Source organism: Bufo gargarizans, chromosome 3 (genome assembly GCF_014858855.1).
Source record: "Bufo gargarizans isolate SCDJY-AF-19 chromosome 3, ASM1485885v1, whole genome shotgun sequence".
NCBI classification, from domain to species: Eukaryota; Metazoa; Chordata; class Amphibia; order Anura; family Bufonidae; genus Bufo; species Bufo gargarizans.
Window position 1 is genome coordinate 347,290,076 of NC_058082.1, and position 26,418 is coordinate 347,316,493.

At 42.0% G+C, this 26,418-nt stretch overlaps 1 protein-coding gene across 1 annotated transcript in view; it reads left to right on the forward strand.

Annotated features, from left to right (window-relative positions):
- SH3D21 (SH3 domain containing 21) overlaps window positions 1-26,418 on the forward strand; it is a 99,324-nt gene that overhangs the window by 58,779 nt on the left and 14,127 nt on the right. Inside the window, exons 11-18 of the mRNA XM_044287701.1 lie at window positions 480-578; window positions 7,499-7,597; window positions 9,291-9,377; window positions 12,254-12,371; window positions 14,545-14,606; window positions 15,433-15,548; window positions 16,438-16,503; window positions 19,562-19,737. Of these exons, the coding sequence (XP_044143636.1) occupies window positions 480-578; window positions 7,499-7,597; window positions 9,291-9,377; window positions 12,254-12,371; window positions 14,545-14,606; window positions 15,433-15,548; window positions 16,438-16,503; window positions 19,562-19,737 (823 nt within the window). The remainder of the gene's footprint in view (window positions 1-479; window positions 579-7,498; window positions 7,598-9,290; window positions 9,378-12,253; window positions 12,372-14,544; window positions 14,607-15,432; window positions 15,549-16,437; window positions 16,504-19,561; window positions 19,738-26,418) is intronic.

A 26,418-nucleotide genomic window follows, 5' to 3' on the forward strand; every position in this document is an offset into this window, starting at 1 on the left:
CCAAATATCACTGAAAAGACCACACTCACTGATATCAGGTTCACTGCAGGACACAGCCAGGCCCCAATGGTGTATGATGGAGGTAGCGCATGAGCAAAATACTGATGGACATCCACTTACACACCTATCATCCATAAGGGGGTAGATGTTTAGGATTCTAAAAGCGCATGAATAGAATTTCCATAAAGTGCCAGTTACGTGGTTACATGTGGGTCACCATCCTAGCTAAAAGCTTATTGGTAGCACCCATGCAATTACATCAGGTGGGCTTATCCATCGTCACTGCTACAGCTACTACAAGTACATGCTACAACTACTACACCCCAAACATCACAAGGACTGGCTGTATGCTGCAAAAATTATTAACATGAGGTGTTAGTTGAAATTTGTTCAAAATACATTTTTTTAGGGGTGTGTAAATGCAGTTTTATACTTATCTACCATTTAACATTTTTTTAATTTTTTAAAAATCATTTTAGTAGTGAAAAAGGACACAACTGCCGTGGAGCTCAAGAAACCCGTGAACAGTCCACAGTCACCCAATGCCAATTCCAGTGCCAGTTCCCCAGGGCAGAAAGGTAGTACAGACAAGAGTGGATGTTTTAAAGTTTTTTTTTTCATGCATGGTATAATATACAGGATGACTAGGATGGATTGCCATTGTAGAGCTGCTTAGGGGAGTTGGGGGTCTCACTACACTGCACTCTGTCTTCATTTTATATTGCTGAGATTTACTATCTGGCTGTTTAGTCTGACATATCAGATGCACAACACTCCATTATTATGTATTGTAGAGTAGGCAGTGTGAAGTGAATGTAGCACACTATAGTGAGGTCTTGCTCCCTCACCCACATTCTAGGATGGGTTGCTGGAGGCCTTTAACCACCTCAGCCCCCCTAGCTTAAACCCCCTTAATGACCAGACCACTTTTTACACCTCTGCACTACACTACTTTCACCGTTTATTGCTCGGTCATGCAACTTACCACCCAAATGAATTTTACCTCCTTTTCTTCTCACTAACAGAGCTTTCATTTGGTGGTATTACATTGCTGCTGACATTTTTACTTTTTTTGTTATTAATCGAAATTGACTGAAATTTTTGCAAAAAAATGACATTTTTTATTTTTTGTTGTTAAATTTTTCAAATAAAACTACATTTCTATATAAATTTTTCTCTAAATTTATTGTTCTACATGTCTGATAAAAAAATGCAATAAGTATATATTTATTGGTTTGTGCAAAAGTTATAACGTTTACAAACTATGGTACAAAAATGTGAATTTCCGCATTTTGAAGCAGCTCTGACTTTCTGAGCATCTGTCATGTTTTCTGAGGATCTACAATACCCAGAAAGTAGAAACACCCCACAAATGACCCCATTTCGGAAAGTAGACACCCTAAGGTATTAGCTGATGGGCATAGTGAGTTCATGGAAGCTTTTATTTTTTGTCATAAGTTAGCGGAAAATGATAATTTTTTTTTTTTTTTTTTTTTCTTACAAAGTCTCATATTCCACATGTGTGACACTTTTTTGCAGCCTAGGTGCGCAAAGGGGCCCAAATTCCAATGAGCACTTTTTAGGAGGGCATTTTTAGGCATTTGGATTCCAGACTTCTTCTCACGCTTTAGGGCCACTAAAATGCCAGGGCAGTATAAATATCCCACAAGTGACCCCATTTTGGAAAGAAGACACCCCAAGGTATTCCGTGAGGGGCATGGCGAGTTCCTAGAATTTTTTTTTTTGGGGCTCAAGTTAGCGGAAAATGATTTTGTAAGAGAAAAAAAATAAAATAATATCCGCTAACATGTGCCAAAAAAAAAAATATTCTAGGAACTCGCCATGCCCTCACGGAATACCTTGGGGTGTCTTCTTTCCAAAATGGGTCACTTATGGGGTATTTATACTGCACTGGCATTTTAGGGGCCCTAAAGCGTGAGAAGAAGTCTGGAATATAAATGTCAAAAATTGTTTACGCATTTGGATTCCGTGAGGGGTATGGTGAGTTCATGTGAGATTTTATTTTTTGTCACAAGTTAGTGGAATATGAGACTTTGTAAGAAAAAACAAAAAAAACTATTTCCGCTAACTTGTGCAAAAAAAATAAAAATCTTCTATGAACTCGCCATGCCCCTCAAAAGTGATCTTTATAGCGCCTCAGCGATTACAGTGTTTTTGCAGTGATCAGAAAAAAAAACATTCTGTCACTGCGGTGGGGCGGACTGAGCGCAAGTGTGCGCACAAGATCAGGCTTGATCGGGCGAACACTGCGTTTTTTGTAGAGCCTATAGAACATGTCCTATTCTTGTCCGCAATTGCGGACAAGAAAAGGCATTTTCATTATAGTTCTGGCAATGTGCGGATCCGCAAAATGCGGAAAGCACATTGCCGGTGTCCGTGTTTTGCAGATCCGCGATGTCCGTGTTTTGCACGGACGTCTGAATGGAGCCTTACAGGGGGGTGATCAATGACAGGGGGGTGATCAGGGAGTCTATATGGGGTAATCAGGGGTTAATAAGGGGTTAAAAGAGAGACAGGGGGGGTGTAGTGTAGTGTGGTGCTTGGTGCTACTTACAAAGCTGCCTGTGTCCTCTGGTGGTCGACCCAAGCAAAAGGAACCACCAGAGGACCTGGTAGCAGGTACAGTACAGGCCAAAAGTTTGGACACACCTTCTCATTCAAAGAGTTTTCTTTATATTCATAACTATGAAAATTGTAGATTCATACTGAAGGCATGAAAACTATGAATTAACACATGTGGAATTATATACATAACAAAAAAGTGTGAAACAACTGAAAATATGTAATATTCTAGGTTCTTCAAAGTAGCCACCTTTTACTTTGATTACTGCTTTGCACACTCTTGGCATTCTCTTGATGAGCTTCAAGAGGTAGTCACCTGAAATGGTCTTCCAACAGTCTTGAAGGAGTTCCCAGAGATGCTTAGCACTTGTTGGCCCTTTTGCCTTCACTCTGCGGTCCAGCTCACCCCAAACCATCTCGATTGGGTTCAGGTCCGGTGACTGTGGAGACCAGGTCATTTGGCGCAGCACCCCATCACTCTCCTTCATGGTCAAATAGCCCTTACACAGCCTGGAGGTGTGTTTGGGGGTCATTGTCCTGTTGAAAAATAAATGATGGTCCAACTAAAAGAAAACCGGATGGAACAGCATGCTGCTGCAAGATGCTGTGGTAGCCATGCTGGTTCAGTATGCCTTCAATTTTGAATAAATCCCCAATAGTGTCACCAGCAAAGCACCCCCACACCATCACACCTCCTCCACAATGCTTCACGGTGGGAACCAGGCATGTAGAGTCCATCCGTTCACCTTTTCTGGTCCGCACAAAGACACGGTGGTTGGAACCAAAGATCTCAAATTTGGACTCATCAGGCCAAAGCACAGATTTCCACTGGTCTAATGTCCATTCCTTGTGTTCTTTAGCCCAAACAAGTCTCTTCTGCTTGTTGCCTGTCCTTAGCAGTGGTTTCCCAGCAGATATTCTACCATGAAGGCCTGATTCACACAGTCTCCTCTTAACAGTTGTTCTAGGGATGTGTCTGCTGCTAGTACTCTGTGTGGCATTGACCTGGTCTCTAATCTGAGCTGCTGTTAACCTGCGATTTCTGAGGCTGGTGACTCGGATGAACTTATCCTCCACAGCAGAGGTGACTCTTGGTCTTCCTTTCCTGGGGCGGTCCGCATGTGAGCCAGTTTCTTTGTAGCGCTTAATGGTTTTTGTGACTGCACTTGGGGACACTTTCAAAGTTTTCCCAATTTTTCAGACTGACTGACCTTCATTTCTTAAAGTAATGATGGCCACTCGTTTTTCTTTACTTAGCTGCTTTTTTCTTGCCATAATACAAATTCTAACAGTCTATTCAGTAGGACTATCAGCTGTGTATCCACCTGACTTTTCCACAACGCAACTGATGGTCCCAACCCCATTTATAAGGCAAGAAATTCCACTTATTAAACCTGACAGGGCACACCTGTGAAGTGAAAACCATTTCAGGTGACTACCTCTTGAAGCTCATCAAGAGAATGACAAGAGTGTGCAAAGCAGTAATCAAAGCAAAAGGTGGCTACTTTGAAGAACCTAGAATATGACATATTTTCAGTTGTTTCACACTTTTTTGTTATGTATATAATTCCACATGTGTTAATTCATGGTTTTGATGCCTTCAGTGTAAATCTACAATTCTCATAGTCATGAAAATAAAGAAAACTCTTTGAATAAGAATGTGTGCCCAAACTTTTGGTCTGTACTGTATATCAGAAGCTGTTAACAAAACAGTGTCTGATATACCTTTCAAGGGTTTAAAAAATCGCATCTACAGCCTGCCAGCGAATGATTGCCGCTGGCAGGCTGTAGATCAACTCGTTTACCTTCCGATCCTGTGAACGCGCGCTACTGTGAGCGCGCGTTCACAGGAAATCTCGCATCTCGCGAGATGACGCGCCAGCGCGTCAACAAGGAATAGCCCGGGCGCCCAGGACGCATGCCTGCGTTAGGCGGTCGGGAGCTGGTTAAAGAGTAAGACATTTTGATGTTTTCACTGTTGGTGTAACAACTGTCCCTAATTGTCATAACTACTAGTATTGCCACCAAGTATGTATTGCTACATTTCTTGATGATACAGAATTACGGTAAAGTGTACAGTGTGGCAGTGGAGCTGCCAGAGGGCCACATGACGACCATTGAAAGGGTGTATCTCACCCAGAGGAGCCTGGGTGAGAACAGAAAAGTCCTGGTAAAGCGTGGAAAGGGGGTGTTGTTTGCACCAAGAGTGTGTCACCAAGGGGCCCGGCCTTGGTGGAGTAAAGGCCCTAGATATAGGTGGCCACTAAGCTAGTTTGTGGACACCAAGCTACTTAGCTTAGCTGGCTCCATCTAGTCCAGGGCGGGCTTTTACTGGGAACAGGCAATGTGTTGGGTGGGTGCCTGTTCCCCATGCTCCACTCCGGGATTTAAAAATATGCCCATGTCCAGGGATGCTGTTTAATCCTGTTGCTGGACTTGGGTAGGGCTCTCAGTCTGAGGAAGGAGCAGACTGTGCTAAAGCCTGTGGGAGCTGGGACCCTCTGACCCTGTGTGGGGTAAGCACTGCAGTGTTTTGGGGAGCTGGGTGGTAGACTCGGATCCTGCTAGAGAGGGACTATACTGTTTAGTCAGTGGCCAGATGGCTGAGGATTTGTTTTGATTTATGTTTTAGTTGCTGTTTGTGCATGAAGACTGCCAAATAAATGCACTGTTTGGACACTAAAGCCTTGTCTGGAAGAAGTCTGTGAGAATGACCCCCAAATAAAAAGACGATCCCTTACAACAGTTATGGGACAACCAGGCTGCTCAATGTTGAGCTCCATATCTATAGTGTGCCTAGTGACCAAGAACACATCTGCTTTCTACATATTATATCAGTAGTAACCAGAACTCTCAACCCACACAGGAAAAGATCTTTTGAAATGTGCATCCCAAAATTAAAGGGGTTTCCCAGTCTTCTATAAACCATATAGGGTTTATTCACCTTTTAGATAGTGATGACCTATCCTCCAGATGGGACACTAATATCAGATGACTGGGGTTCCAACACCCTGCACCTCCACCAGTCAGCTTTTTGCAGCAGCCAGCACAAACAACAGCTTGGTAGGGATGCCGGGTGTCAGACCACCATGATCTAGTACTGTCGAACTATTTGAAGGATAGGTCATCAATATCTGAAAGGTGGAAAAACCCTTTAATTACTATATAAAGGCTTGTTATGACTCATCATTCTACTGTACATAGGATATGTCAGTTCTTCTCTGTTTTAGAGATCTTTGCTTGCAGTGAATTAAATTAATACACGTCTTTTACATTTAGAAGCTGAAAAGCTGTCCTAAATATGCAATACTTGTTCCGGGATTTTGTGCATAGAGCTGAGGACATGGGTTGCTAGATGGCCGCTAGCACATCTGCAATACCCAGTCCCCATAGCTTTGTGTGCTTTTATTAGGTAAAAAAAAACGATGACATATGCTGTCCTTGACTCATCTCACATACAGGACTCATGTCAGGTTAATTTACATTTGTATCAAATCGGTTTTTTTTACAAAATAAAAGCACACAGAGCTATGGGGACTAGTTATTGCGGATGTGCTAGCGGCCATCTAGCAACCCATGTCCTCAGCTCAATACACACATCCCGATGACAGGTTCCCTTTAAGCAGTTGCCATTTTGTACAATTTATTAGTGTAGGGACTTGGCCATATTAAGGTAGTATCCTTTTAGTGTAGTGTCATTATAGAGCACCAAAAAGGAGTGCATAAGGCCGTACCGTACCTTCATATGCCTTTGATTTCATTTGGTAGAACACTAAGGTTTTTCTGTCACTCTGTATTAATTCAACATAAAAAGCATTAGATGCAGCATGTACTGAGTTATTATCTCCTAGAAGAAAATAGCTCAGTACATATGGTACATGACACAGCATTGTATGGTGGCACATGGAGTCCTTGCGGCTCCATCGTAAGGAACTGTGCATATCAATGAATGTATATCATTGTCTGGTGTAAATACAATGAAAAATAGGGGATTTGGACTCAGCACCATATGTATGAAGTCACGAGGGCGAGACTTTTCTACTTAGAAATATGTTGGAAAAAGTCTGATCTGGGATTTTTAGCCTAAGCTATATCCATCAACACAGCATGAACAGTGTTGATAAATGTTTTACCCCCGCCACAGGGTAGAGATACAGGCAGTGGGTAAGGGGGGTATGCTAAGTTCTGCTGTCAGTAAATAGAAACATTCTTAGGCCACTTTCACACAGTCTGTGTTTGATCAGTGATTTCCATCGATGATTGTAAACCAAAACCAGGAGTGGAGCCTTCACAGGGATAAGGTATAAGGCAGGCATCCTCAAACTGCGGCCTCCAGCTGTTGTAAAACTACAACTCCCACAATGCCCTGCTGTAGGCTGATACCTGTAGGCTGTTTGGGCATGCTGGGAGTTGTAGTTTTGCAACAGCCGGAGGGCCGCAGTTTGAGGATGCCTGGTATAAGGGAAAGATTTCCTCCAGACCTGGGTTTTTGACCGCACAAGGTTTAGGCTCCCAATCACTGATGGAAACTACTGATCGACCGACTGTGTAAAAGCAGCCTTGCTTAACTGTAAAAATCCAAACAGTGAGAAATTAAAACCTAAAGTGTAATACAAAGCTAAACCACAATTATTTATACAGTGATGAAGCATTATTTATATAGGGTTGAACTACTCCTTTAGAATAAGCATGCCATACCTTACAGATCTCCACTGGTTGGTACTCCCACATGTCCAAACAAGGAGCTGAAGACATACCAGGTTTTGCATCATGGAATAATACATTACTTCTAATTGTATTCTTCAGTCCAGAACAATAAGCTCCGTCAGTTATATCCTGCACCTTGATTATGTTGTTGATTATGTATGTGTATAAACAGGTCTTTACACCATTGCATTTTTACTCTTCAATTTAGTATCAAAAATTAACAATACAACCATGGACCTCAAGCCTCCAATAAACAGCTCCCAGTCTCCCAGTGGCAATCTCTGTGCCGGTTCCACAGTACAAAAAGGTAGAAAATTCTTGTTTTTACTGCTGGTGCATTTTTAGCAACTGTGCAGGTACTCCGACAGTACTCCCTTATGGTACGGCCACATGTTCAGATTTCTGGATGCAGTTTTGGAAGCCAAAATTAATCATAAAATGATATAAAATATAATGGTCAGATATGACTTCTCCTCTTTTCTGAATTCGCAGCTGGTTTTGGCTTCCGAACCTGCATCAAGAAACCTGAGCATGTGGTCGTACCTTTAGATACTGATTCAAAAAGGACCTTTATCGGTTCCTGTGAACATGTAGCACTGTATAGTTCAGTAAAGACTGTATTAATATTCATCTAAAAGTTGTGATCTCTGGAACCAGGGTTGCAGTTATCTATTGAGGCCTTTAGTAATGCAGGTAAAGCTGAAATTTGGAGGTAGGAATTTTTAAAGGTTATATTTCGGGTATGGGACTGAAATGCTACAGAAGATCTATACCATTTCTGCTGGAAACCTACAGAAGAAAAAGAAATGCAGAATGGTGTGTGTTTTTTGTTGCGGATTTTGTTGCCATAGATGTCAATCTTTTGCATTGCATAGCACATGCTCGACTACAAGTCCATTCAAACTACTCCTAGCTGCTGTCTGTTGGTGATTGATGGAGAATCAAGATCCCAGCAGCCAGATCCCGCCAACTTAGTATTTATCACCTATCCATTGGCTTTTAATTAGAGCATAGGGTAGCCATAGCCAAATCCTACATGGTTATGAATTCACTTTGTAGGCCTAGAACCAGGAGAGGCAAGGTCCCCATCTAAAGAGGGCACCTTGTCATTGGCGGATGAGCCCACACAATTTTGAAAAAAAAAAAAGTGCCCATGGAGCATATTTGCTTTTATATGTCAGCCATGGTAGCATGCACCTGTATGTTCATTTTGATCCAGTGGATGCATGACACCATAAATGCTTCAGGCTGGAAACCCCCTTTAAATGGTTCCATTTACTTGAAAGATCTCTTTAAACTTCATTTAGAAAACTGCATATCCTTGAAGGTATAATGTTGACTGTACATTTCTGATTATGGATCCATAATAGAACTATATTCATGTTTCAAATGATCCCTGCTCTCGATTGTGACTTCATATAACCCTATGTTATCACATACATAATTGATAATTTGCACTTTAAACAACCAATCACAATAAAAAAAATTACAGCAAATTACCGGTATTAGCTTTTTTTTTTTTTTTTTTTTTTAAGCTTTTAATATGTTGTCTCAATGAGTTATTTGTAAACTATGCCCTAATATTCTACTGGCACGTGTTTTCTATGTTCTGTGTGATACGGTAAAAATGAGTAATAAGACAGTTTGGTTATTCAGTGCCTAAACCTTGTCATAAGAGTGCATTAGAACAATACATGATGGTGCAGTGATCATAACCACAGACGTACCTCTTATTTCAGTAGTAGCAGCTTTCAGCCCACACAGGAAAAGACGTGTAATATTTTAAACAGCAGGTTAAACTCCTTCAGGTAGCAGCAAGAAGATGAGCTCTTTTCACCAACATTTCTATGTTTAGTGCTATCAGGTATTTCTAATGACCTGAGTGGAAAAATAACTTCTGAAAAACTATCATGTGGCCTCCTTATATTGATTAAAGACATGGTGTTCTATGTACAGTGGGCTCTTCAATATACTCTCTCATTCTCTGCTCTTCATTTTAGTTACCAAAATGGACACACCTACCATGGACCAAAAGTCCCCTGCGAACAGGGCACAGTCACCCGCTTCCAATTCTACAGGTCAAAAAGGTAGGACAAAATCTAAAATTCCTATCAGTGTATACAATGGGTAGTGACTTTTTCTGTTTTCCAAGGCCATTAGTGATGCCACTGAACCAGCATTTGCTTGGTTGCCTGGCCAGAATAGGTGAGGACAATGTTGGTTTGAGGAATCATTCCATTTCAGATGTATTAGAGGCTTGAGGCCCATATGAGGATTTATAGTAATATACAGGATCACGAACCTCAACACTAACCTCTAGGTATAAAATTTGTAAAATTGTGTTCCCATTTTATTAAGGTATTGTTTTAAGTTATGGTTTTGGTAGGTTGATATCAATGGTTCTCGGTGGTCCTTCTGCTTCTTTTTCCTCTTTATTTGCCTCTGTCTCAGTACTTTACATTTACACGTGTGGAAGTTGCAACGTGTTGCTTTATATTGGCTATCAACCCCAAATAGAATGTGTATTTTATAAAATAAATGACTTCAAATAACGTGAACTACTGAATGCTTGAGTGGCATATCTTACATAAAATACAAAAATTGTATTCTTCAAAATGGTGGTTTGTTCCTCAGTGCAGCCAAAGTTTTATATGTGCTAATTAGAGATGAGCAAATTGATTCTAATGAATTGATTCGTCTCTTCAGAAAAAGTTCTTCACTGACGAGGGGCTGTCCCCACAGGTGAAGTGTCCAGCTGCTTCTTGATTTACAAGCCCATGCATCTTGGCCAACCCTGACAATCTTGCTCCTGTGTCGAACCTCTGAGTAGCAGCGCAAGGGCAGAGGCTCAGCTTCTGGTACTGGAGCAGCAACTGTTCATGCGCCGCTGCCTGATGAGACAAATTGTTTTATAATTTCCTATTGACCAGCATGTAATATCTGGTAGAGGCATTTAAAAAACAAGAAAAATCCTGCGTTTTTTAAAACAAAACCCAGATCTAGTGTGAAATCGGCATTAGGGTGCTCACACGCATCAATTATCAGTAAAAAAAAATGAATTACCATAAATAAAAAAAGCCAGAATAACTGCTGACATTTTTTATGCTTTTTGTGATGGTATTTCAGTTTTCTTTTGCAATCAGTGTATCTTACCACTAGTGTTTCCTTTGTGGCATTTTTCACGTATAAAGAAGATGTTGTGAAAAGGGCTCAAAAAACGTAGAGAGCTAAAGCATTCTGCGTTTTTTAAAAGACAACAAGAAAGACAAAAACCACCACTTAATGAACAAAAATGCCTGTTGAGACAACACTTGTGTGTACTGAGTTTCATATCTCCCATATACCTTCAGTTAACATATGTAACTGCCGCCAAAACACTGGAGCAACACCACTAAAAATGATTCCTGAAAGCATTCGAATGCTGTTTCCAGAATAGAAGTAGACCATATTCTAAAATCATATAAACATTTTTACGCTGAATGCCATTTAAAAGGTCTATAGTCCTATAGACAAAGCATAGGCAATGGGGGGAGTGCCCGCTGTGCAACCCATTTTACAGGAAACAGCTTACAGAAAAGGGGTAGCTTTGGTATAAATAATGTGAAAAGCCACTGCTAAGCCATTATGAATTCAAAATCATTACTGTATTTAGCATTTCATAAATAGCAAAAGGAAATGTTTCTTCAGAGGGTGTAGGTCATAAGCAATAGTCATGAAATGATTCATGCAGTCTGCACAGTGTGGAAAAGCTTTTTTGAAGTCTACATAATTATTCTATAAGTGCTGTCACATAGACTAACAGAAATCATATTCAATACTGACTGATGATCAAATTAAATCCAGATATTATGGTTTGCCCGAACTTTCAGATAACTTTTCAGAACCAGATACCACTATATCTGACCATTGCATGATTTGTATCTGGCATTTTTTTTACAATTTTCTCCTTTGCGTTCTCAGTTGTCTCTGAGCTGGTGGGTGGAGCTGCTAATCAGCTACCTATAGAATACACATGGAGATAAAAGATTTGGCTTGCTAACTGGGTCTGACTCACTCAGAATCTTTCATAAGTAGCATATACGACATTATAGAGGAGTACTAAGCAGTATAGATGTGAATAAAACACTTGGGTGACATTAAAGAGTGGTACAGGCATGATATATTGATGACATAACCTCAGGATAGGTCATCAATATCTGATAGGCGTGGGATTGACACCTTGCACCAATCAGTTGTTTGAAGAGGAGGCGGAGCACCATGTGAACGATGCTTCCTCTTCATGATATTGTGCGTCATCTCCCTTGCAGCAGCTATGTAGTGTAATTACAAGTACTCAAGTGAATGGAGCGAGTACTTGTAATTACACTGTGCCGCTGAGACTTCAGAGACAGCAGGCAGTGTAATGAGGAATAAGGAGGAAGTAGTGCTTGCATGGAGCGCCACTTCCTCTTCAAACAGCTGATTGTGGGGGTGCCGGGTGTCGGACCCCGACCAATCAGATATTCATGACCCCTCCTGAGGATAGATCATCAATATATACTGCCTGCACAAATCCTTTAACACTTACTAGTGGCTGATGAATCTGCTGAATCAAGTCGGGTCTTTCTGCACTTTCTCCCTCCTCCTTCCCTCTCACCTCTCCATAAACTTCTATGGGAGGTCTCTGGTCTTAGAGATGAATTTCTTACAATTTCAGAGAGGAAGTTAGTTTACAAAAGGGTAGGGTGAGAAACAACATTTATTTCTCTGCTAACATATATTGCTAACTTTCTTGTAGTCACCTGTACTACTAACAAAGCTGTCTGAAAGTGCAGTGTGGTTTAGTAACAGTTGTCAAATGGCATGTATAGATCTTGGACTAGTATTTGTAGGGTCTGTAAGAAGAAAATGAATGGGTATTTTGTCAACTGATAATAAATTAGAACATGACAAATTACACATAATATTACACTACTTTTTTCAGAGCAAAAAGAAAATAAGTCAGAGTCTGCTCCCAAGGTGGCACATCAACCAGGAAAGAAACCTGCCCCACCTCCACCAATACCAGCCAAGACCAAACCCAGCACTAGCCAAGCCAACAAGTGAGATTTTAAAATCATCAACACATTTTTCCAAGTCCTTTTTTTTAATTTTTTTTTACAAACTCTGAACAGTTGCTATCAAGAAATAGGACATATCTTATTTTATCTGTTTTCATGGCCCGACAGCCCCCATACAAGTCAGGGGGGACATTTTACATAGCCATTTTCAAGAAAGGTATCCATGAAAAAATGGCCACAAAAAATTGACCATTTAACTGTTTTTAATGTTAATGTTTCTTATGTCATGTGACTATAGCCTAACTCCATGGTTATACCGGGAATATGAGAATAACAGAGCTTTGGCCAATGTGAAGATTTATAGTGAGAAACGTACAAAAAGTACACAATGTTGTCCCCAGAAATGTTTAAAGGGGTTGTGTCACTTCAGCAAATGGCATTTATTATGTAGAGAAAGTGAATACAAGCCACTTACTAATGTATTGTGATTGTCCATATTGCTTCCTTTGCTGGCTGGATCACATTATACACTACTCGTTTCCATGGTTACGACCACCCTGCAATACATCAGTGGTGGTCGTGCTGCCATACGCATGGTATGTGTGTTTTGGCATTCTGGTTTTGGGATCCGGCAGAGGATCTCAAAACCGGGCCAAAATGGTTTAGTTTTATCCCCATGCTTTCCCAATGGAAAGAGATCCATTCAGGATGCATCAGGATGCCTCCCATTCCGTCAGCATTCCGTTTTGTGACCGGACAAAAAAACCATTGCAAGCTGCGTTTTTGTGCCTGGTCATCGAAACTGAATAAACCGCTAAAAACAATGTAAGTCAATTGGTGACGGTTCTGGGTTTTTAGGATTCTAAAAAAAATGATCCATCACCCATTGACTTTCATTGTATTTAGTGACAGATCCGGTTTGTTCCATTTCGATTTCACACAACCGCATCCTAACGGAACAGATGCATACTGATGTGTAATCAAAACAGAACTGTTTTGGTCCTCTTTCGGATCTCAAAACCTGAAACCAAAATGCATATGGGAAAGTAGAAACTTTTTTGGGTCCAGCATAAAAATATCCATTTGCAGAGCAGATGGTTTACGCTTAATCATAATCAGGTGTTAAGCTGAAGCATGTAAATCATATCATATATGCTCTCTTTTTATGCTGGACCCAATAAAAGTTATTTATTTTAATTGGATGTGGTGCTGAAATCGCTTTATTATGTTTACTGGTGGACCCTGCTCTAGAACTGGAAAGCGATGAGCTTGACTGTTTGTGGTGAGACCAGGTCCACACAAATTTATTACAGATACGTTATGCATCCATATTGTGGATATAAGGACCGGCCCAACTGCGGGTTTAACTGACCCAAATTCACATTTAGCCTGGTTGCACATCTGAAATATGGAGGCATAATGTGCCTATAATGCACTCATGTAGACCTGGTCTAACACCCCATTCAGATATACTCTAAGGCTACTTTCACATCTGCGTTTTTGCTGTCCGGTTTTGAGATCTGGCATGGGATCTCCAAACCACAGCACAACGTATCTGTTTCAATAATACAACCAGCTGCATGCGTTCAGAACGGATCCAGTTGTATTACATCGAAAATGAACATGATGGCTCCGGCACTAAAACCATTTTAAGTCAATGAGCACCGGATATGTTTTTTGGTGCAGTGATTTTGTGTCCGGTACGGGAACGCAACAAAATGGAACGGAATGTATTCTGGTGCACTCCATTCTGGTTTGTTCAGTTTTTTGTCCAAATTGACAAAACGGAAGTATTTTCCTCCAGTTTTGAGATTCTCAGTAGTCAAATATAGCTTCATAAATATTTGCGAAGAGCATGGCCCAGAGGCAGACATATGATATGTGCAGAGTCTCAGTAGGCAAGGGGACCTCTTCCTCATTCATTACATAACCATTCTTTGATGCAAGAGACTGCCCCAATGATTCCAGTTGCTTACAATTACTGGTGGGTTGGCACACCAGTGTTTTAAAATATCCATGAATGCTGTGTTCTATGACATGCACCTTACTCATATTACATAGGTGGAGAACAAGGGCAGGACAAAACAGGGAAACCTTTAAAAAACAAAGGGTTGTCTGCCTTGAGATTCTGAAATACAAGCTGGCTGAATGTCTTCTCAGTGCATTGTTACAAAATATATAATGGGTATAGACAAAAGTTTGTTTTATTTCCTAGACCCACAATTGAATCACAGACAAAACCAGCAGAAGAGAAAAAGGACAAGAATAAAGAGACAAGTAAGTTTATCCTGCACCATTTACTTCTGAACAAATTTTAGATAAGTGTCTGTCCTATTACATTGGTCAATGCCCGGACAATAACGAACACTGATTGACAATACAATTGTGGCCAAAAGTAAAAGGTGACATGGCAGGGATAGGCACACTCTAGTTTACTTCAGTAACACTTAAATCTTCATGTTTGCAGTGAAACTAGTGATTTTCCCCTTGATTAAATGTTCCACCTATCAACATAAAAGGGGATAAATTGGCGAGGTTCCCTTGGGAGTAAATGTGCTCATCTGTTTCCCATTCTCATGGTCTCATTCTCATGGTCCAGCAATTCTCCCACCAATCAAACATCCGTCACCTATCCTGTAGAAAGGTGATCAGTGTTATTAGTGGGAAACCCTCTAGTTCTAACAGTCATTTTTATCCATTAAAAGTTTCCATACAGGAAAGTTACTAACATCATAAGGGTCCATTCACACATGCGTATGTGTTTTGCAGATTCACGTATCCGCAAAACACGGACACCGGCAATGTGCGTTCCGCATTTTGCGGACTGCACATCGCCGGCACTATAATAGAATATGCCTAATCTTGTCCGCAATTGCGGACAAGAATAGGACATGTTCTATTTTTTTCGGGAACGGAAATGCTGACCCGGAAGTGCGGATCCGCATTTCTGGAACCGGGCCGCACATTGTGCGGCCCTATAGAAATGAAAGGGTCAGCAATTGCGTTTTTTTCCGTGGACGTGTGAATGGATCCTAATACACATTATTTCTCTTTATCTCTGCCTCAAAACTTGTTTCATATTTGTTTTTCCTGTATAATTCAGATAATCCAACTCTGGATGGACTCAAAGCTTCATCAGTAAAGTTGGCGCATCCCACAGCAGACAGACCAAAGATGCAGGGGAAACGTCCACCAAAGAATAAGATTGCCTCCTCAGGAGTGAGCCTTTCATGTTCTTTTACATAGGAAATAACAGTAGTAAACATTTTCCTATCTTGTAGTGGTCCTAAATTACAACATGTTTTATAATCTGCAGCTGCATTCACAATTCTGCCCAATTACTATTGGAAACGGTCAACAAAGTTGTTGGACTGTGCAGTCATGGACTGTATTACAAACTGTAAACAATAAGCACTAAGACTAATTTCTTATGTTGAGTAATTATTTAAACCTAAAAACTATTTACAAAAACTCATATCTGTTTTGTGCTGACCCTTTCCCATGCACATGGAAGATTGACTTAACCCACTGAGAATAAAAAGGTTGGGGATGTTGAAATCCAACTACCTACTCGTTCTTTTCTCTGACCTGAGAGTACATGGAAAGGACAGCTTTTGACATCTGTTCACATGGTGCAGTACTGCGTGGTTGCCATTTTTGCTGTGATGCTGTGCCTGTGGGTTGGTGGGCACAGTGCCAAGGGGGGCCTTGTCTAATACTAGATGTGCTGTTGGACTACTGGGTCACACTATCTGCTGGTGCACTGCTGTAATGTCAGTGGTTGCCAAGTGGTGCCGTGCCAAGTTAGAGTAGGGACCCATTCGTAGAGGCAACCTTGACGTGGTGAGTGGGCTAATGCATTTTGATCAAAACATATACAAATACCTTGTGTACAGTTCGTAGATTATGGCGTTGTATACTAGTACACTGAGAAGGAATGATAGATCAGTGTGTAGCATGTGGACGTCAGAGAGAGTCAATAGGCCCTTATAGAAATTTTAGATGGTCAGCCAGTCACTCTGAAATCAGTGGGTTTGCTTACATTAATCTAAAGTGTATGGCCAGCTTCAGTCAACTTTAGTGATCTTGCTTTTCTTTTTAATCACAGAATGAATCTGTTAGCAATAAAGATGAAGATCATGTGAATTCCCACATAAAAAGTCCAACAACTAAGGTATGCACTTTTATCTTCTGTATCAGTATCTTATGAAGCAAATACAAACAGGTAATGTGTCTCTAAGGTATGTAAGATTACACCTGTCAGGTTCAATTTCTGAAAGGAAACTTTTGTTTTGTTCCCACAATAATAGCAAACATATTGTTAGCATCTTTACAAGGTTTTCTTACATTTTGTTTTATGGCATGTCTACTTAGAGAACACTGCTGATACCAAGAATAGTAAGGAGAGGTCACCACACATGCTAGGTTAAATGTCTTAGAAATGAATATGAGACGCAGAAAAAGCAGAGTGCTTTTTAAATATGCAGTAACATAGTAACATAATTTATAATGCTGATAAAATACATCTGTCCATCCAGTTCAGCCTGTTATCCTGCAAGTTGATCCAGATCCTGTGAGGTAGAAGCCAATTTTCCCCACTTTAGGGGAAAAAAATATCCTTCCTGACTCCAATCAGGCAATCAGAATAACTCCCCGGATCAACAACCTCTCTCTAGTAGCTATAGCCTGTAATATTATTACGCTCCAGAAATACGTCCAGGCCCCTCTTGAATTCCTTTATTGTACTCACCATACCCACCTCCTCAGGCAGAGAGTTCTATAGTCTCACTGCTCTTACCGTAAAGAATCCTTTTCTATGTTTGTGTACAAACCTTCTTTCCTCCAGACGCAGAGGATGTCCCCTCGTCACAGTGACAGTCCTGTGGATAAATAGCTGATGGGATAGATTTCTGTACTGACCCTTGATATATTTATACATAGTAATTCGATCTCCCCTCAGTCGTCTTTTTTCTAAAGTGCAGCTTAGTTTGCTGTCCACTAAAATTCCTAGGTCCTTTTCCATGTCAGTGTTACCCAGTGTTTTATCATTTAGTATGTACGGGTGACTTGTATTTTTCCTTCCCATGTGCATAACCTTACACTTGTCAGTGTTAAACCTCATCTTCCACTTCTCTGCCCAAGCCTCCAATCTATCCAGATCCATCTGTAGCAGTATACTGTCCTCTTCCGTGTTAATTACTTTACACAGTTTAGCGTCATCTGCAAAAATTTATATTTTACTGTGTGACCCCTCTACAAGATCATCAATAAATATATTGAAGAGAATAGGGCCCAATACTGACCCCTGAGGTACTCCACTAGTGACAGTAACCCAATCTGAGTGTGTACCGTTAATAACCACCCTCTGTTTTCTATCACTGAGCCAGTTACTTACCCACATACAGACATTTTCTCCCAGTCCGACCATTCTGATTTTATATACTAACCTTTTATGCGGTACAGTGTCAAATGCTTTAGAGACGTTCAGCTATATGACATCCTTTGATTCGCTGCAGTCAAGTCTAGAACTTACCTCCTCATAGAAACTGATTAAATTGGTTTAACATGACTGATCCCTCATGAAGCCATGCTAATATGGTGTTATTTGCTTGTTTACATTGAGGTACTCGAAGATATCATCTCTTAGAAAACCTTCAAACAGTTTACCCACGACAGATATTAGACTTACCAGTCTATAATTTTCGGGCTCTGCTTTCGGATCTTTTTTGAATAATGGCACCACATTTGCTAAGCGACAATCCTGTGGAACACTCCCTGTCAATATAAAGAACTTAAATATCAGAAATAAGGGTCTGGCTATGACATTACTTAATTCTCTTAGGATACGGGGTTGTATGCCATCTGGTACTGGCGATTTGTCTATTTACATCTTTTTAAGATGCAGCTCCACTTCTTCCTGGGTCAGACAGGGCACTTTTAATGGGGAATTTACTTTTACATTCTGCATTTCATCTGACAGTTTATTTTCCTATTGCAAGGATTTCAATGGATAGTCAGTAACAGGGACTGCATAGGTAGCAGCTTTACTACTTTCCCTTAACCTCATAAAAAAAAACATAGTATTATCAATACTACATAACATGGAGCTTCAAGTCATGCTTCTGGTCACTGTGTATGCATTGACATGGGGCAATTTTTCTCTAACTATTGAGGTCCCTTAGGGATGTCATCCCGAAAAAAAAAGTGGAAGGAACAGCTTTGCTTCTTTGCATCTCTTCAAACATTATTATTTATAATGTTTGAAGAGGAGTAAAGATGTTTGGTTCCCAACTAAGCAATTAAAGGTTGTGGTGAACATATTATCCCAACATTATCTGAATAATACTACCATGCTGTTATTAAATAAAACAAACTATACAAAGTCCAATATTACCAGCCATCATATAGCCAGTAGACCATATGAATGATTATACAGTAGAATAGTTAAATTCAGTAACTCACAGGTGACATCGTCTCTGATTGGAGTTGTTTACTTTCCCTTTTGTTCTCTATCTGACCATGACCACCATGATTACTTCTCCTAATGTTTCACATACCAGTCTTAATAAGACGCTTGCTAGTGTAAGATATGTCAAGTCGATTAGGAATTGCAAGTGTGTTAATAAATTTGGTGTCTCTTTGGCAGTCTGTGCACCAGAAAAGCAAATCGACAACAGCTATAGTGTAAATTATAGTAAACCTGGGCTGTGAGAGCCCACATCTATTTTTTAAAAGGGGTGAGAGCGGTGTAAAATTGAAAAAAAGTGTACAAAATAGATTTTATGTACTAGAAATTGTATAGTCAAATAGCCCAAATATCCCTATGACTACACTGAATTGTCTGTGTACATCAACAAAGGGACAAATAGACGTGTAAACATAGGGCTCGAAACTTTAATCATTGGTGTCTCTGCTCAGGAACAAGCTAGTTAAAAAATAATTTTTTTAATCTGTACCACATGTAAAGTTATATATGGATTGCACTGTGGACACTCTGCAGTGTCTGGTTGAGATTTTTTAAATCTCATCCAATGTGCTGCTACTGTAAATGCTGCAGATTCTCCGCATATAACTCCACAGCATTTACAATACGCCTGAGCATACTCTTAATCCACTTATACATCAGAAATATGCAAACCCATGTTTAACATTTAGTGCTTGTGTATGCAATTATTTACAGTGGTGATGAAAACTTATGTGTATGTCATGAGCATTTTCTATTGTTTTCCTAGAATACTCCAAGGTTTTCTAACCCACCTAGTCAAACAAATTCTCCAAATGCAAAGCATTCTGCTTCCATAACATCCAAGAAGAGCCCTGAACCTGTACAGAATGTTAAAATGGAGGAAATTATGGAAGAAATAAAATCACTTAAACTTATGATGGACATTCTTAAAAATAAGCACTTGTAAGTTAAAAAAGCTGATATTTTACTTTATCCTCTATTTCTTTATTCAAGTTATCATACTGTATCTCTATCTGTCCTATGTTTCATTATGTAAGATGTATTGTTTAGCATTAGTGTTGATCGAGCACCATAGTGCTCGGGGGCTCGGGCTGAACACATTGGGATGCTCGGGTGCTCGGTAGAGTATAATGAAAATCAATGGGAGAACCCGAGCATTAAACCAGGCATCCCCTGCTCTGAAGAGGAAGGTTGCCTGGTTCATAGAAAAGGTCAGAAATTGATGCAAACACCACTGAAATGGTTCGGGAACAGCATGGGGAGGATGTCTGGATGAATCTTGGGCTCCCAGGTCACTGCTGGGAACGATGTTGTCCAAGTAGTAAGCCACTTTTACAGACTGACAATAATACACACAAAACCAAACATAAAATCAATTTTAGAGGATTTTTTTTAAGGAAATCAAGGTTTAGCAAGGCAGGTGAGGGCCTGCTGGTGAGCTGACCCTCTAAAAGATTGTACGTGAGGGCCTGCAGGTGAGCTGACCCTGTAAAAGATTGTAGGTGAGGGCCTGCTGGTGAGCTGACCCTGTAAAACATTATATGCGTGGGCCTGCAGGTGAGATGACCCTGTAAAAGAATTTAGGTGCAGGCATGCTGGTGAGCTGACCCTGTAAACGATTTTAGGTTCAGGCCTGCTGGTAAGCTGACCCTGTAAAAGATTTCAGGTGCGGGCCTGCTGGTGAGCTGATCTTGTAAAAAATTATATGCGAGGGCCTTCTGGTGAGCTGACCCTGTAAAACATTTTAGGTGTGAGCCTGCTGGTGAGCTGACCCTCTAAAAAATTATATGCGAGGGCCTGCTGTTGAGTTGACCCTGTAAAACATTGTAGGTGAGGGCCTGCTGGTGAGCTGACCCTGTAAAAAATTATATGCGAGGGCCTGCAGCTGAGCTGACCCTGTAAAACATTATATTGCGAAGGGCATATATGCGAGGGCATTATATTCGACGAATAAGCATGTTGATATGATGGAAGAGGAGGAGGAGGATGAGAAAAGGAAGATTCAACCATATACCCTAGCTTGTGGTGGAAGGGGTGCGTGGGAATACAGTGTATTCAATACACCATAAAAGCCACATTTAAAGTGCCTTTATGTTCAGCCGTTTTCCTCTGGTGGAGTAGAGAAGTCTTGGTCAATCCAGGCCTTGTTCATTTTTTATAAGAGTCAATCCAGGCCTTGTTCATTTTTTATAATAGTCAATCCAGGCCTTGTTCATTTTTTATAAGAGTCAACCTGTCAGCATTTTCAGTTGACAGGCAGATACCTACACTTATCTGTTATAATGCCACCAGCAGCACTAAATACCCGCTCAGACAAAACGGTGGTGGCGGGGCAAGCCAGCACCTCCAAGGCGTAGAGCGCCAGTTCATGCCACATGTTCAGCTTGGACGTCCAGTAGTTGTAAGGCACTGAGGGATCATTGAGGACGCTGACACGGTCTGCTTTCTACTCCTTCACCATCTTCGAAAATGTTTCCCTCCTTGTGACACTAGGCCGCGCATCAAGTTGAGGGTGCTGGCGAGGTGTCCTGAAACTGTCCCAGGCCTTGGAGAGTGTTGCCCTGCCTCTGTTGAAACTGCTATGTGTTCCCCTATGTGTTGTCAGATGGAAATTTTGGGAGCAATTTTTCAACAAGGATCTTCGTTTTGCTCATCCTCTCACCCAGAGGAATGAGAGATGAGAAGTTCTATTTGTAGCGGGGGTCGAGATGGGTGAACAACCAGTAATCCATGAGTCCCAACAGGCAAGACTTCCCTGTCGTCAACAGGAGGATCACTCTAAATCTCTTCATCCTCTTCCTCCTCTTCTGCCCACCCACGCTGAACAGATGGAATTAAACTTCCATGGGTACTACCCTCTGTAGCGGAGACAACCGTTTCCTGCTCCTCTTCTTCATCGTCCAATTCACACTGAGAAGACGAACTGAGGGTGGTCTGGCTATCTTCCTGTGTAATGTCTTCCCCCATTTCCACCTCTTCCACATGCAAAGTGTTGTCCTTAATTGTGAGCAGCGAGCATTTGAGTAGACACAGAAGTGGGATGGTTACGCTGATAATAACGTTATCGCTGCTCACCAACTGTGTTGATTCCTCAAAGTTTCTTAAAACCTCAGAGAGGTCAGACATCTATACCCACTCCTCGCTTGTGAATAGCGGAAGCTGACTGGAAAGGCGACGACTATGTTGCAGCTGGTATTCCACTACTGCGCTCTGCTGCTCACAAATAGTGATGAGTGGCAGGGACTATATTTGATTTCGCAATATTTCACAAATATTTTGTAGAATATTCGTCATATATTCGCGAATTTCGAGAATTTGAGATTATTATATTGAATGCGTTAAATCGGCAATGTAAAGATTGCATAATGCGATTTCGGAATGCGAAATACAGGCATGGGTCACTTTGGCTACATTTTTCATGCTGGTATAAGTTTCCTGAGACTGGAGAAAATGGTTGGCACGGCAGAACATTAGAATAGCTTTATATGCAGATAGAGTCAAGTGCTCCAATATATTCGCGATTACGTGCAACTTCACATTTTAGCAGGTCTGGCTACAGATTACTGATTGGTGCACTAAGTATTGTTGTGAAATTGACATTGCTTCCTTCTCATTGCTTACAAGCAAGAAGCAGAGAGGAATCATGTGTTCAGATGGAAAAAAATGCCAAATATTCAATATAATGAAGATATAGCACTAGATTCGAAATATTCGCGAATTTTCAAAGTGGCGATATTCGCGATAAAAATCCGCTATTTGAATATTCGTTCTCAACACTACTCACTAAGCCTGGCCAACATGTGGAATGTGGCGTTCCAGCGCATGCTCACGTCGCACAACAGCCGGTGAGCTGGCAATTTCAAGCGCTGCTATAGCGTTGATGGACCGGCTGAAGCTGTCGATGACTTGCGGAAATGTGCACACACGCGGCGCACCTTCACCAGTAGCTCAGGCAAATTGGGGTAGGTTTTGAGAAGCTGCTGTATCATTAAGTTTAAGATGTGGGCTAGGCATGGGATGTGTCTGAGCTTGTCGAGCTCCAAAGCCGCCACCAAGTTACGGCCATTATCAGAGGCAACCATGCCTGGCTTTAAGTTGAGTGGTGAGAGCCACAGCTCAGTCTGGTCTCTGCCACAGCTCTGCGGCGGTGTGCTGTTTGTCCCCTAAGCATATCAGCTTCAGCATGGCCTGGTGCCGCTTCCCCACTGCACTGCTACACTGCTTCCAGCTACTGACTGATGACTGGCTGGTGCTGCACGCAGATAATTCTAATGTGGAAGGTGAGGAGGAGGCGGAGGAGGAGAAGTGAGGGTTGGAGCCACTAACGTAGGTCCTGGCGGAAACCCTGATCGATGTAGAGCCCGCAATCCTTGGCGTCGGTAGCACCTGTGCCATCCCAGAGTACGACTCTCTCCTGGCCTCCACAACATTCACGCAGTGTGCCGTCAGGGAAATGTAGCATCCCTGGCCAAATGCACTTGTCCACGTGTCCGTGGTTAAGTGGACCTTCCCAGTAACTGCGTTGGTCAGGGCACATGTGATGTTACGAGACACATGTTGGTATAAGGCGGGCATGGCGCACCTTGAAAAATAGTGGCGTCTGCGGACTGTGTACCGAGGGACGGCCGCCGACATCAGGCTGCAGAAGGCTTTAGGGTCCACAAGCCTAAATGGCAACATTTCCAGGGCCAGTATTTTGGAAAGCTGTGCATTTAGTGCTATAGCCGGTGGGTGGGTGGCTGGGTATTTGCACTTGCTTTCAAATGCCTTGGGTAAGGACATTTGGATGCTGTGCTGGGACACGGAAGTGGATGTGGTCGCTGATGGTGTTTGCAAAGATCCAGGTGCAGGGTGGGAGGCATCCAAGCCTGCATCTTGGACAGGGGATTGGCCAGCACATAACACTGGGGAAGCGGAGGCAGTGGTGTGACCCGCAGCCACAGATTGTGGACTCAGGCGTTCAGCCCACCTATTAGGGTGCTTTAATGCCATGTGGCGGATTATGCTGGGTGTGGTGAGGTTGCTAGTGTTCAAGCCCCTGCTCATTTTTGTTTGGAGCAGGTTGCAAATTACAATTCTTTTGTCGTCTGCACTTTCTTCAAGAGAGCGGTAGCCTGCAGAACACCAACCCCTTGGCAAGCGAGATTTCCACAAGGGGGTGCTCTGTGACCAGTTGCAGGCCTGTTTGGTGTGGCCCGCCTTCTCCCTTTTGCCTCCCCACTGCCTCTTCCAGCCTGTTGCGGTGCTGCAGACCCCCCCCTCTGTACTGCTGTACTCCAACCTTCCCAGGTTGGGTCAGTCACTTAATCGTCCACCACCTCCTCTTCCACTTCCTCACTCTGCTCATCCTTCTGACTTGTTGACCTAACTACAACCTCAGTGATCGACAACTGTGATCTTATTCTCTTCCTCAACCTCTTGTGACAGTAATTGCTGTTGAGTTATTGGCAACTGTGTCTCATCATCATCCACCTCATTTAAACAGTAATTGCCGTTCCCCACCGTCCTCTTCTTGTGACTGTGAATGCTCAAGTGTTTGGGAATCAGGGCACAAGATCTGTCCCTCTTAAAATGTGCTTGGCAAGAGGGCCAAATCAAGGAATGGCGAGGAAAAGAGGTCCTCGGAATATCCGAGTGTGGGATCACTTGCTTGGCCAGACTCTCCCTGGTGGGAGGAAGGAGTATCAAGACTGGACTTGGTGGAAGACAGTGTGGTGCTTAACTGACTGGAATCATTATCTGCTGCAATCCATCCGACCACCTGGTTACACTGGTCTGACTTCAAGAGTGGTGTCCTGCACCACCCTGCAAACTGGGACATGAAGCTAGGTATCATAGATGACTGTTTTTCTTGTGCTCTGGCAGCAGGCACAGTTTTAATGCGCCCAGGGCCACGGCCTCTGCATGCACCATCAGCATCACGGCCACTTCCCCGTCCCTTACTGCTCCCCTTCTTCATTTTAAATGTGATATATGCTTGAAAGTATGTCACAAGTACAGTAGCATAGGATTTGGAAGTGTATGCACAAAAAAATGTAAAAATGTATTTGGGATGTGGAAACGTCACACAGAAGATATCCCGCAGATAATGTCAATGCTGTCACCAGCAGCTAATAAAAAATTACATGGAATGTCACAGGTATTTGGGATGAGAAAACGTTATATAGGAGAGGTACCACCGGTAATGTCACTGTCCAAAGCGTCTACAGAAAAAGTACACTGTATGTCACAGATAACATTTTTAGGAGCACACTTTACACTGGAGATGTGTACTGTAATGTAACTGTCTGCAGCGGACACCGTCTACTGAAAAAGTACACTGGATGTCACATACTGTATATTTTTTGGATGCGCACACTTTACACTGGAGATGTGGCGCAGCTAATGTCACTGTCCGCAGAGGACACAGTCTAAAAAAAAAGTACACTGGATGTCACAGATATTTTTTTGGATGCGCACACTTTACAAGGAGATGTGGAACGGATAATTTAACTGTCCGCAGCGGACACCGTCTGCGGAAAAAGTACACTGGATTTCACTGATATTCTACGGATGCGCAGACTTTACACAGGAGATGTGGCGCAGATGATTTAACTGTACGCAGCGGACACTGTCTACGGAAAAAGTACACTGGATGTAACTGATATTTTAGGCATGCGCACACTTTACACAGGAGATGTGTCGCGGATAATTTAACTGTCTGTAGCGGCCTATTAGGCGCTATTTAGCGCAGGATGCGCTAAAAATATATATTGCTGCTGTCACACACAATAGTTTTTAAAAGGACTTTTGGGTCTCTGAAAAGTTTTTCTAATAAAAATCTTCCATACTCTGTCCCTTCTTATGCACAGCTCTCCCTAAGACTGAGCAATTTAGCGCAGGATGCGCTACAAACATACTGTATATTGCTGCTGTCACACACAATACTCCTTGAAAGGACTTTTGTGTCTCTGAAAAGTTTTTGTAATTAAAATCTTCCAAAACACAGTCCCTACACTGTCTTTCCCTTCCTATGTTCAGCTCTCCCTGACTAAGGCCTCATGCACACGACAGTTTTTTTTCACGGTCCGAAAAAACGGGGTCCGTGGGTCCGTGATCCGTGACCGTTTTTTCGTCCGTGGGTCTTCCTTGATTTTTGGAGGATCCACGGACATGAAAAAAAAGTCGTTTTGGTGTCCGCCTGGCCGTGCGGAGCCAAACGGATCCGTCCTGAATTACAATGCAAGTCAATGGGGACGGATCCGTTTGACGTTGACACAATATGGTGCAATTGCAAACGGATCCGTCCCCATTGACTTTCAATGTAAAGTCAGGAGTCCCTTTACTTTCACACTTGCGTTCATATAATGCAGATGGTGGCTCCGTTCAGAGCGGATCCGTCTGCATTATATTGTTAAAACGTTTCTAAGTGTGAAAGTAGCCTCAGACAGATCCGTCCAGACTTTACATTGAAAGTCAATGGGGGACAGATCCGTTTGAAAATTGAGCCACAGTGTGTCATCTTCAAACGGATCCGTCCCCATTGACTTACATTGTAAGTCTGGACGGATCCGCTTGCCTCCGCACGGCCAGGCGGACACCCGAACATAACTTGAAGCGTCCCCATCACCATGGGAACGCCTC